At 44.0% G+C, this 12730-nt stretch overlaps 1 protein-coding gene across 1 annotated transcript in view; it reads left to right on the top strand.

Annotated features, from left to right (window-relative positions):
- Positions 1-3445: 3445 nt before the first annotated feature.
- The window catches only part of TAF4B (TATA-box binding protein associated factor 4b), a gene marked incomplete at both ends in the record, with an annotated part of 68859 nt that continues 59574 nt past the window's right edge, over positions 3446-12730 (top strand). Inside the window, one exon of the mRNA XM_079533648.1 lies at positions 3446-3716. Coding sequence (XP_079389774.1) covers positions 3446-3716 — 271 coding nt within the window. The remainder of the gene's footprint in view (positions 3717-12730) is intronic.

Below are 12730 nucleotides of genomic sequence, written 5' to 3'. Positions count from 1 at the left end.
GTGCTTCCAGGTCTGTCATTTAAGAAAGGTTTAAGGTAAATATTAAAAGTTTCTTATTCCAGCTAATTCACTGCTTGTACATAATTGATAATTTATCAATCAGAGAAAAAATACAACTTTTGTGAAGAGGATTACTGACAGATTAAAACACTGAAGCATGTTAGATGTTTTTTATAGTGTTGTGGGAAACTATAACAAGGTATTTGATGTCAAACTGCCTTCTAGTTTAAGGAGTTTATGGAAGTCTACTGTTTGAAGTGTTAAAGCCTGCTTGTCTGGACAGGAATTTTGTGGTATTCAGTCCTTTATCATAATACATTTTTTCACTGTGGAGAAAGCACTCTTCCTTTTACTTCTTGTACAGTTTCACAGAGTAATTGATGCATCTGCTTTGTTTGGAGAGGATGCTTATGGTACTTCAACATAGCCCAGTATTATTTTATCATTATTTTTAAGAGATTTGTGTAATGCCTCTTATTTATTTTCATATAGCAGATACAAAGAGCATAATAACACTGTTGGACAGTTGCCCCTGTGTTGGACAAAGCAAATTCTTAGCTACAAAACACTGTTTTTCAATACAGTCACCATTAGCTATGTGTTTTTGCCAGTGATAAACAACAGCTTGCATGCCATGCTTGCAAAAATCTACACCAGCAGAGGTGACCCACTGTTGCTCTCACTCCTGCTGAATTACACCATCCACTCTTCACTGTGCTCACATCCACTGGTTGGTCTCCATAAACATTCAGCAAGCGTCAGTGAATGTCAGTGGGTGCAATTTTTCTACATGGAGGAATTCAGTAACACAGCTTTGCTTCCTATGCACTTCCATGCCAGATGCTGTTTTGTCAGACTGCTCCTCTGCTGCTGTCTGTGACCTGGCAACAAAATGTGATGGAATATTGGTGTGAAAGCTCAGCTTGTACTGCCATACGACCACCATCTGCCTCTGATATCATAGGCTAACATCATAAAACAGGAGGCATTACTTTTGGAGCAGCCCTTGTAATATTTCTAGATCCTCTCTACTCTGTTCAGAGGAGTTTCCCTTTTTATTATCACTGTCTTATACCTTTTCCTTTGTTGTCTTTCATGTTACTTACTTTGTTCCTGTTGCAGAGTTGGGATGTCTTCTCTCACTATGCCGTACTTTCTGCTTGCTATCTTCACAATGTGGTTCAACCAGCTTTCATGCACGTTCTTTGACTTCAGCTTTTTCTTTTGGTCTCATCTAGGTATGATTTCACTCCTGAGCACTCTTGTGGTGGTCTCAGGGATTCCTTCAGAAGATGAATGGCCCCAAGATAAGAAAGCTTGGACTTAACTAATGAGCCTACTCCATTCTTCCCTGAAGTTCCAGCAGAGTAGAACTTGTTTTCTGCACAGCATGCCTTTCAGTGCATCGCATTCCTTCTGTCACTAGTCATTACTGGTTTTGATTGCTGAAACAGAAATTTCTCCATCTTCTCTGAACATCCTTCAGTGCGTGGGAGGTAACTCATGCCCTGGTTGCTACCTTAGGCATGGAACATAGGCTCATACACATAAGTAATTGTGATTTAATTTGCTCACACTTGGAAGATCTGTAAGAGGTATGGAGACTGCCTCCTCCCTGATGTACTCCATAGCCTCCTCTTCCAGAGTCCTTTTCATCCACTCTTTTGCTTTGAAACTGTAACCATTCATAGAATCATTAAGGTTGGAAAAGACCACCAAGATCATCTAGTCCAACCATTAACCCATTACAACCTTGCCCACTAACTATGTCCCTCAGCACCATTTTCTATCCTGTTCTTGAACACTTCCAGGGACAGTGACTTCACCACCAACCTGGGTAGCCTGTTTCAATACCATACAGCTCTTCTGAGAAGATTTTTTTCTGAATATTTAACCTGAACCTTTCCTGGAACCACACTTTAATGACATTACCTATTGTTCTATTGCTGTTACCGGGGAGATGAAGCTGACCCCCACTTTGCTACAACCTAATTTCAGGCAGCTGTAGAGAGCAATAAGGTCTTCTTGAGCTTCCTCTTCTCCAGAAGCTGCTCTGTTGCTGCTCCCTCTGTGGGATTTTGGTCTGAGTTTCTTCTGGATGAGCAGGAGAACGATTGAGGCTGGAGGAATGGGAGCTGTGGCGATGAGGGCAAGGAGGTGCTGTGCAAGAAAGCAAGTGCTGTGCTTAGATCCCAAATAGTAGGTAGGAAAGGTAGGAATATATATCTCTGGCACCTTGTCTGACCTAGTATGTTGCAAATTTTAGGATAGTAGCCTTTTCTGCAATCTGCTACAGCTAGCAGTGTAACTAGCAGGTAGGGTAGGGTGAGCTTGAGGTGTGTGAATATCAAGGCATTTTTTCAGCCAGGCTCTGTGGTGTGTCTTTGTGCTGCTGCTGCTGCTTGTAGCAGTTCGGGAGAGTATGGCTTGACCTTGCTAGACATGAAGCTGTGACCACGTGCTTGCAGTTCTGAGCGCTCTGAAGTGCCCTGTTCTGTTTCAGCAACTGCTGACAGCGTTTTAAAGCAGTAACAGTGAAATTAAACAAAGTTGTAAGTGGAAATGATTAGGGAGTGTTTGTCTTCCTCCTGCAGTGGGATGAACTGTGAGCAGCAGTACAGCGAGCCATCTCTCAGGGCAGTTTTTTTTTTGTTTCTTTTTTTTTTTTTTTTTTTTTTTTGCATTCACATTTTACATGGGTAATATGAGTTCAAATGAAACTTCCTTTTTGTGTTTTTTTTTTTCTTTTTTTTTTCCGCTTTTCTTGCTCTTTGCTGCACGTTGTGCTTTTTGTACTACACACCAAGCCCTAACTCCTACTGCACTCACCTTGAGCAGGTGAACAGAGCTCCTTCAGCTTTATGGGCATAAGCACACTTCAGAACCCAGTGATACACAGCCCTAAAATAGCTGAAGGTCACGCCGACATCCCTAGCAGAGCAGCACGACCCGCCAGCTGCCTTTTTGAAACAACTTTCAGCGTGTGACGGGAAACGCCATTAAAGGCCGCGGTTGTTTCCCAAGGGCAGCCGCGCACCCCAAACCCCCGCAGCGCCACGAGATGCCTGCAGCCCCGCCCCGTGAGCCCCGTGACGCGGCCCGGCCCGGCGCGGAGCCTCAGCGCCTGCGCGTCCTCCGCATGGCGCTATAAACACGGCGGGCGGCGGCCGGGCGCGGGCCCTGAGAGGCTCGGGGCAGGGCTGGGCTGGGCGCCGCCGCAGTAGGACGAGCCGCCGGTCCGGGCCCGCCCTCCGCCCGCCCTCTCTCCCTCCCGCCGGCGGGGGAGGCCGGGCCCACGTGGGGCCGCTGAGCAGTAGGCAGCGGGGTGACCATGTGTGCTGGGCGGCGTGCCGCCGGACGGGGCAGCGCCTGATCGCTGAGCGATGCTGCGGGGCGGCGCGGAGCCCTACGCGACCCGGCCGCCCCCTTCGCCTTCTCCTTCTCCATGAGCGCCCCGGCGGCAGCGGCGGCCCCCGTCAGGCTGATGCCCGGCGGGCACCCGGAGCAGCCGCCCGCCGGCTCTCCCGCCGGGGGCCCTGCTCCCGCGTGCGGCAGCCCCGCCGCCAAGGTGTCCGGCTGCCCGGCGCCCTCCGCTCCCTCCGCGGGGCCCCCGGCGATGCGAGCGGCTGCTGCGGGGGGCCCGCGGCCGCTGGTGGTACCCAAGGGGCCGCCCACCGCCACCATCCAGCTGCCGGCCAACTTCCAGCTGCCCCCAGGTGAGTGCGTGCCCCTAGCCGCGGGGCCCCACGCGTGTCCTCCCGCCTCGTCCCTCCGCGTGGGCAAATGGGAGCTCAGGAAGCTGGGTGAGATGGGGAGAGTTGGGATGAGTGCTCCAGGAGTTGGGAGCCGGTCGCTTTTCTGCCCCGTGAGGAGGGTGGGTGAGGTGGGGTGTTCGCTTGCCTTGCGGGACGTGGAGAGCACGGGCGGCTTGAGTCGGGCACTATTAGGGGTGCTTAGAGCACCTGAGGCGGATTCAGGGTGGATGTGGAAGCTTCCGCGTAAGGCAACTTTTTGCATTCCGCGCAAGCTGTTACAGTGGAGTTCTTTTGGCTGTGGTGGCTAACCAGGCCCCTGCGAGCCCTTCGTGGAGCAAAGCATCACTCTGTGTAAGGTGTGCAGTGAGAATGCTCGAGGGGCTTGTCTTTTTATCACACCTATGCGGGAAATAAGTTTGTGGATGTACTTCATGGAGCAGCAAAGTGAACACTGGTGTAGCACCCAGTGCTACCTTTGTGGTAGCTATGACTTGGGATGCTATCAGGGACTGCCCAGGTGTTCCTACCTGTACCACAGTGACTGATACCACTACTCTTACTCTCCTGAGGTACGCAGTTGCCTCTGCTATTGTTGCTGCAGTTATTTTTTGCTGGGACAGCTCCTTTGTGGAGCATCTTTTTCAGTTGCTTCCACATAGGATGCTGCCTAAATGGAGGTCTGACTGTACGTTCTGTCCTCTGCTGCTGCATGTTTGCATTTCCTCTTTTTTGTTTCTCTTTCATTTTTCTTTCTTTATTTTTTTCCACTTCTTTTTCAAAGACACACGTCTCTTTGGGATTTGTTAATATAAGGGGAAAGAAAGTGTTTAATAAGTAAGTTTTGCTTTGGGTTTCCCAGCACTCACATGTGCTGTAATATCTGGGTAAGTCAGCAGTCAGGGATGAGTCTAACTCGCTGCGAACTTTCCTCTGAAATGAAATGTGGTGAAAATGTTTATTTCATTATTATTTAATAGTCAGGATCTCAAATTTTCAAGGTTTTTACCTAATGCTTTACTCTCTGGAATGTACTGGCATTCATCTTTCCATGCAGGTGAAGGCATGTATAAGTAGCTGGTAGTTTGGGAAGTGCAACTTAGCAATACTTTTTATTTTCTTTTTTTTTTCTTTCTTTTTTTCTCTGCTGTAGCTTGATACAGGTAAGTGAAGGCATAGTGCAGGGTATAAACTGGCTTGTGTTGTGGCAGTTGGCAGATGTAACAAAAGTGGTGTTACCATTCTGTTGCATCATCTTGTTTTCCTTGCTCTTGGGACAAACTAAGAAAGACGACTTTGTGTTGAAAGTTCAGAGGTACCAGTACTCTGCAACATTTTAGCTAGAATTTAATACACCGAAAAGGGCACCGACGATGTTGGATTTCTTATGAATTGGTGAATGTCTCCAGGAAATGTTTCAGAATGATCATCCTAAGGACAATTTTAAAAATGCATTCTTGCTTGATAAAGTGTTAATGTTCTACCCTTGTCTTTATTACTCATTAAAAATTGAATTGATGTAAAAATCATCCAGGTGCTGTAAGATGGTATAGCATTAAAACTACAAGTGTTGGACTACTTAGAAAAGACAGTGGAATAAAATACTGAATCCTTAAGCTTGCAGAGTTTATTCCAAAGAAATTATAAAACCTAGCCATATGGCCTAAAATGAGCTAGGTAGAGTGCACCTGGCTTTAGAACAGTGACATTCAACCTGCAGTACCTGTGAAAGCTGGTAAGAAAAATGCATGCAGAAAGTATGCTCTCTCTGGACTGCAGTTGGAGGCATTGAAAATGGCTTCTTTTAAGAAAAGGTGGATGACAACAGCACTTTTATTTGTCATTTTGCAGTACTTGTGAACTTGCAGTCTAGAGCAGGTTTTGCTCTTTTAGCTTTATAGACAGTTGCTGTTTGCAGAAAAGAAAGGCATCCAGGACAGCAGAACTTGACTCTATTGTTTGGGGGGCAGAAAAAGTTCTTGAAAGTCATGGATTTAGGCTGTTCTTTCTTTTTCAGCTTCTGCTTTTCTCTTCCTTGCCCAGAGTAAAGCGAAGAGGTGGGAAAGTTAATGTCTGATGACCAGGTATTTCACTCCTCTGAGCTTGGATTATGCTTCTGCCAAGTGCTACTTCACTGAGTTTCCCATGGAAGATTGTTGTGCTTCACAAGTTCTGCACTGCATACAGAACCAGACTTGTACATGACTAACAAGGGTATTTAATCATTTTCCTTACAAAATGCAGGTTTGGGGCTGAATAGCCAGACTAGTGCTGTGTTCCTCTTTTGTCCTTAGAGTATCTCCTGTACCAGCAATCATGAGGTGGGAGACCCTGCCTGCCTATGCTATGTTTTCAGCCAAGGACTCTTTTACACACACCTCTTTCAACAAGACAGATTCTACCCTGAAGCTTTGGTTGTTGTGTTTTGCCCTTAAAATGCTATTAGCTCTTAGACTGGATGATGGGTCTGTCTCTTCCTAATTAGAAGGAATATCTATGATCGTCAGTTACTGTCACTGTTAACTTTTGCAGCATTTCAGAGTTTTGTACTTGATGAACTTGTCTGTATGACTGGTGAAGACCAGGCAGTGACAGTGAGTGCAGTGCTGCCAATAACATATGCTTCTGACCCCAGCTCTGGGTGCTGTGGTCTGTGCTGTTCCAAAATTTCCCCAAACTGCAAATATCTTGTCATAGACCACATTCTTAACGGGGAATTGAACCCTTGGTTAACTTAAGCTTCCTATTGCAGGAGGAAATTGTTGGGTTGTGCTGTTAAAAGAAGGAAATGGGTAAAGGCTTGGGGAGGAGAAGGAGTGGTGAGGTTCCTGGTTACCTTTATTGCATTTGATTTCCTGTTTTCTTTTTTTGAATGCAATTCTGTGTCTGTGTGGATTTTACATTGTCCCTGTCCCTCAAATTGCGTACAAGTGTTGGAAGAGACAGTCGTATCTGCTTCTCTCCCGAAGGGACAAAACATTGCAGAGCTCATCTGGCTGATCCTCTGTTGTTACCTTTGGATCTGCTTGCTGTGGCGGGCTTTCTGTGGGAGAGAGCTGATCTGCCTGGCTCTGGTTGGTGCTGCTGGTGAGCCAGTACCGCTGGAGGTGTCTACTTCACACATCTGGGCTTGTGTCCTGACTCTGCCTTACTTTAGGCTAGCGTGCTTGTGTGAGGCTCAGCTACTACACCAAGGCTCCTCTCCATCTGCCTTGGAGGCAAAACAGTGACAGGTACAGGTCCTTGGCTCCTATTTGCAGCTCAGTTGTCTTCACTTGTGTATTTTGGCCTGTCCCTGGCAAGCTTTCTGCTGCCTGCAGCTTATCTGGGCTGATAGCAGATAGCTGTTGAGAAGGCACAACTGAGTGTTGTGGCAGGAGGCAGGTGAACAGTGAAGCAGGCACCTGCAGGAAGGAGGAGGAACTGAAGCAGTGTCCCTGTGTTTCTCCTAATTGTGTGGGCTCTAAGGTTGTTTGTGTAGGTGAAAGCAGACAAATATCATCATCCACGTCTCAGCCAGCATAGTGGCTTTCCTGTACTGCACTCTGAATCTCCCTTGTTCCATTCTGATGCTGTTTCTTGGCTGTAAAGCTGCATGAGGGTTTTGATGTTTTCATAGTTGCATCAGTCCTTTGCTTTAGAATAGAAGTGCTAATTTTTAACTTCTTATGTTTTGATTGTTTAGTAAGTGGTTAGTCAAAATGTTCTTCCAGCACATCAGGAAGCTAGAGACTTTGCTTCAAAGTCTGCAGTTCCTGGATGTGGACAATTTCTTGAATTCTAAGTATAAAACTCGTCCTGTAGATGACCAGAAGGTGCTAAATGATGCATTGTTTCAACCTTTAATATCCCAATAGTGTCCTCTGCTTAGCAGGTTTACCTGGGTTGATTGAAAACTTCTCTCTTCAAAAGCACCAATGCCAGTCAGCTCTTTCCTGAGTGTTTGTCAAAGCTGTGGCAGACCTGAGGAACCAATTCAGATTTAACAGATAGTGAGCAAAAAGTCTTCTGCTGCAGTCAGTAGGAATTTCAACTGCTCTGTAGGATTTGATTTGACTTTCACAACTGAATGTGTCTAGCACAACAATGCCTTCATATCATTAAATGTGGTGCCCTATGGGAATTATGATTTCAATCTTGGCAATAGATATAAAGCTAATTTCTAGATTTATGGTTTTCACATAAAAGCAAATGCGCTCTGAATACTGAAGCACTGAAATACGATGCTCAGTAAAATTAGTGTTTTAGGCTGTTCCAATCTTAAAGTCAATTGGGCTGTATTGCACAGAATTACAGCTGTTGATTGGTGAATGCTTAACTTAATCCTTAGAAAATGTGAGCCTGACTTCTGTTGCTTTTGCGGTATTTAGAGGACCCTTTAGGTTACAGCAGAAAAAATAGCATCATCCGTGCACAAATGGATGAAAAAATACTGAAGATGATTCAGTATTACTTTCTCAAAGACTGGTGAAGTAGATAAGCTTTGATTTGTTTATTTCAAGCAGTTTGAAATAACAGCTTTCTTTAAGTTCTTTTACAGAACCAAGTATTTGCTGTGCCACGTGGTAGAAATCTGTGGTAAGCTTATTGAGTAGAATTGCATCTTACAGTTACTTATGCAAGTCTTGGTATAAGTTGCAAAGCTTTTGAGGAATAAAAAATGAGTAATTTGTATTGTCCTAGGGCTTGTCTTTGTCTTTTGTCATCTGAAGTTTTTTGCATAAAGCTACTTCTCTGAAAATTCTGGTGATTTCTCCAGAAAAAGATGTTTAATTTACAAAGGTGAAAATACCACAATAGAGGCAGGTTATGTACTTCTTGTTGAGATTGTGATAATTAAGGTCTGTCCTGCCATTTCTGTCACCTTAAGAATGAAGTCCTCTGGCAGATTTTTTCTACCAGTATTGCAGGAAAATACTCTGTAATCAAGACTGAAGTAAGGAAAACATGATGGCAAATAGAAAATCCTTGTTACTAATGAGCAAATCTAGTTTCTGTTAAGCCTGGAAAACTCATGAAGCTCAGTGTTCTTGCTGGGTAACTTGGTGGAGCAGATGGATGTTATGGCACTTGGTTTTCACAGCTCGTGGTTGCAGGCCTCCTTCAGTGCACAGTCCCAATTTGTCGGAGGCAGGAGAAGTGGGTTTGTTAGTATTAGCTGCTCATAGGAAAGTTTCTTGTGTGGATATTCAGGCAGAATTGAAAGGTGGGTGATGCAATATCCTCTGGTTGGCACACCTCCTGAAGGCTTTCACCTGCAGCTTGCCAAGTGGAAGATGCCAGATAGTTGATGTGGAGCCCTCAGGAAGCCAGATCCGTCTAATTGGTAGTGTACTACAAGGGAATGTTTGTATTGAAAGAGTTAAGTGTATTCATAGCATCATTAAGCTTGGAAAAGACCACCAAGATCATCTAGTCCAAACATCAACTCATGTCTGTTACTGCTCTAAACCGCATCACTCGGTGCAACATCTATGCTTTTCTTGAAAACCTACAGAGGCAGTTACTGCACCACCTCCCTGAGCAGCCTGTTCCAATACCTCACCGCTTTTCTTGAGAAGAAATTTGTCCTAATGTCCAATCTGAACCTCCCCTGGCACAACTTCAAGCCATTACTTCTCATCCTATTGCTGTTACCTGGGTGAAGATGCTGACTCCCACCTCAGTAAAACCTCCTTTCAGGGAATTGTAGTGATAAAGTCTCCGCCAAGCCATCACAGTTATCTCAGATGCTCCCCATAAGACCCTTCACATCTCCATTTTCTTTCTTCAGAACGCCTTTGTGTAACTTCTCATTACTGTTGAAATATCACACAGTTCGTTACAGTTTCAACAGTATCTGTGTAGAGAGGAGTTAATACTTCCATAAATGTTTTGCTGTCTTCTACGAGAATTTTTGTTTGCTCCATCCTGTTTAGGAGAAGGGCGATAATCAGTGTTAAAACTCAGTGTTAAGCCCCTTGCCTGTCTTACTGAAATATATGAAAATCCATTCAAAAGTGGGGTGAATTTGTGCTGTTAGAGAAAATCAAGTGGAATTCAACCTGCTGCTGCTGTTCTCTGCGTGAACTCTAAGAAAACAAAAGTCTCATTGTAAAGCTAATCTGGATTGAGTTAATTCTCCTCTTATTTAAAGGAGACTGGGATCTAAAGGGGGATGATGCTGCCTTGTATTAGAATTCTGTGGTGGTGCCAGTTTTTTTTATTTTTTTTTTAACCATCTTTTGATTTAAATTTTTTATATTTGTTGAATGAGTTTCCTGTTTCTTTCTAACAACTTCTCTGTAAGAGCGTTCTGGAAATGGGAAGTGCAGAGTACTGATTCTTAGGAAGTTGTGTGCTGCAATGTCTCAGACTTCAAACTTCAGATTAAAATAATTTCAGTAAAGACTAGGACTTCAGGGCTAGCTAGAAGAGGGTGTGGAATATGGATTCAGTACCTTTTTGTAGCAGAAATTCTCTAGAAAACAAGGAAATGCCACTTGGGCTCCTCTGAGGTAGTGTTTCGTTGCTATCAGTGGAGTCCTCTCAAATACACAAAACTCCTTGAAGTAACTTGGGTCCATTAGAACTCAGTCAGATCACTTTATCTATAGAAAGTCCTAGAACTGTCTGATTCCTTAGACAGGCAAGAAGTCGAGCTTTGTGTAGTAAAATTGCAAGCCACGGAGATAAGATGTGGAAATGCTGATGGGAAATCATAGAACCATAGAATGATCCCAGGAGCTGAAAGACATGGCTCAAGAATGTGAGTTAGATGTTCTCATGATATCAGATAAGACTGCCTAGTGGAATGCAGAGTTGGCTTGGAATCCCGTATGCTTGCCCATAATAAAACCAGAAACTCTTGGGATTCTAGTGTAATAAATACACTTTGAATTTGAATAGAAGCAGTAGTGCCATCTTGGAACTAGGCCCAGAAAACATCTAGGATCTGTCAGTTATTTACAGCCCCTCCAAGATCCAACACAATGTCCAGGTTGTCTTCAGTGTTTGATATGAACATCTCTTCTTTGCTGTAAGTAAGAGTGCTCTACCTTGCAGATGGGCTGGTTATGTTTTTGTATGGGGTTTTTACTGTAACTGTAAAATTGCATGGATATTAATATACTTTCAAATAATGAAGTTTTAACTCTGTGCAAAGTGCAGGAAAACTCTTAATGGGAGCACAGGCCTGTAATCTGTGAAAAGGCATAAATGCTGTGGGGAGGAGAGGGCAGGACTGCTGGTCTGTGAAACAGATATCTGTCTGGGCACAAAAAATGCATTAGTGAGCAGCTAGCATCCAGCAGTTTGGATAAGACTTACTCATTAAGCTGTGCCCGAAACTTGACTTCAGATATTTGTGTTTTTAGCATTTTATTACATTAGAAGTTATAGGCCAGAGCATTGTGGTTTAACCTAGCAGGTGGCTGGCTCATCACCACACAATCATTCGCTCACTTCCCCCTTCTTCTCAGTGGGGTGAGGGAGAGAATTAAACAAACAAACAAAAGACACCCCACCAAAGTAGAACTCATGGGTTGAGATAAAACTATTTACTAAGTTAGAGAAAAGGAAAATAGTTATGGCTGTATGTATATATGAATGTACATAACAAGTGATGCACAAGTAAATGCTCACTACCCTCTGACTGATGCCCAGCCAGCCCTCTGAGCTGTGGAAGAAGAGGGAGAGATGAACTCCCCCCCTCCCTCAAGACCTGTTCTGCTTGATATCATGTGGTATAGAATATCTCTTTGGCCAGTTTAAGTCAGCTGTCCTAATTCTGTTCCCTCCCAGCTCCTTGGACCCTTCCTTCGCTGTGAATGGCCTTGCCTTTGCACAACAGTTTAGCAGGCAATTGTAAACACGTGTGTGTTACCAACAGTGTTTTTCTCCTAGAACCAAAACAGCATCATATCAGGCTCTCTGAAGAAACCAATTCTGTTGCAGCTGAAATGAAGACAGAGTTCATAAGTTCACGTTGTGGTGTTTGTGCAATTGGCAAAGATGCAATCAACTCATTTAAGCACTTGTGGGATATGGTATTTCCCTGCACTCTTGTGCTTTATCAAACCTATCTCTGTTCTCTTGTAGCATAAACGCAAATTAGGATTATTCCCTTTGAATGATTTTCTTGATGTGGAGATCCATGTACCTCTGTGCAAAACAAGGAGTCTTGAATTAGAAGTAAACGTTAGGTATCTCAAGGTGATACTGCAAAATCCATGCACTAGTCACAGTTCCTGAGTTCCAATCATGATTGAATTTCTCTTGCATCTACTGACATCATCTTCCACAGGTTCGTGATGATTGTCTCATGCAGTGAAGTGCTTTATGAATGCAGTCTACTACAAGCTGAGCAAGTCAGTTTGGTCTGTGTAGTGTAGACAAGCTCTCTGTCCTGCTTGTCTGGAAACTCTTAAGAGATGTCACAAGAAATCCCCAAGCAGGAGATACCTGTGGCTCTCCAGAAGATCAGTTGTCCGAATACAATTGTATTCAATTTAGAATAGAAGATAGCACCTAGTCCACCGAGATGTATGCTAAACCTAGCAGCTAAACCTCTGTGGTTGCATCATTTTTTTTTTTAAGTGAGAAGTTACACTTGTTGATGTTGTCTCTGGATTGGGCTGTCTTCCTTTCTTCATATTCAGTACAGGAATCTGAAGTAGGTATTCAGGAAAACTCAGGTACTGGTTGGGGGGTTGTGAGGATTAAGTAGTTATTGTGCATGCTGTGGGGTCCATACTTAATCTGAAAAAATAGGGTCCCAGCATATTGAGTCATGTACAAGTTGGGTCGCACAGTATCTAACTCACCTATCCTGTCTTTCATGGTATTTCATAAAAACTTTATCTGTAGTGGACTTTTACAGCCTGTCTACAACACAGTGCACCTTGCTATGGTCACTGTTTAAGTAGTCAGTCTTTAATAATGAGCGTTTTAGATCTGTCTTACTCCTGAAATCTAAATCTGAAATTTAAATGACTCAA

The sequence above is a fragment of the Tetrao urogallus genome, assembly GCF_951394365.1.
Source record: "Tetrao urogallus genome assembly, chromosome: 3".
In the NCBI taxonomy this organism is placed as follows: Eukaryota; Metazoa; Chordata; class Aves; order Galliformes; family Phasianidae; genus Tetrao; species Tetrao urogallus.
This window is presented reverse-complemented; position numbering and strand designations above follow the sequence as displayed.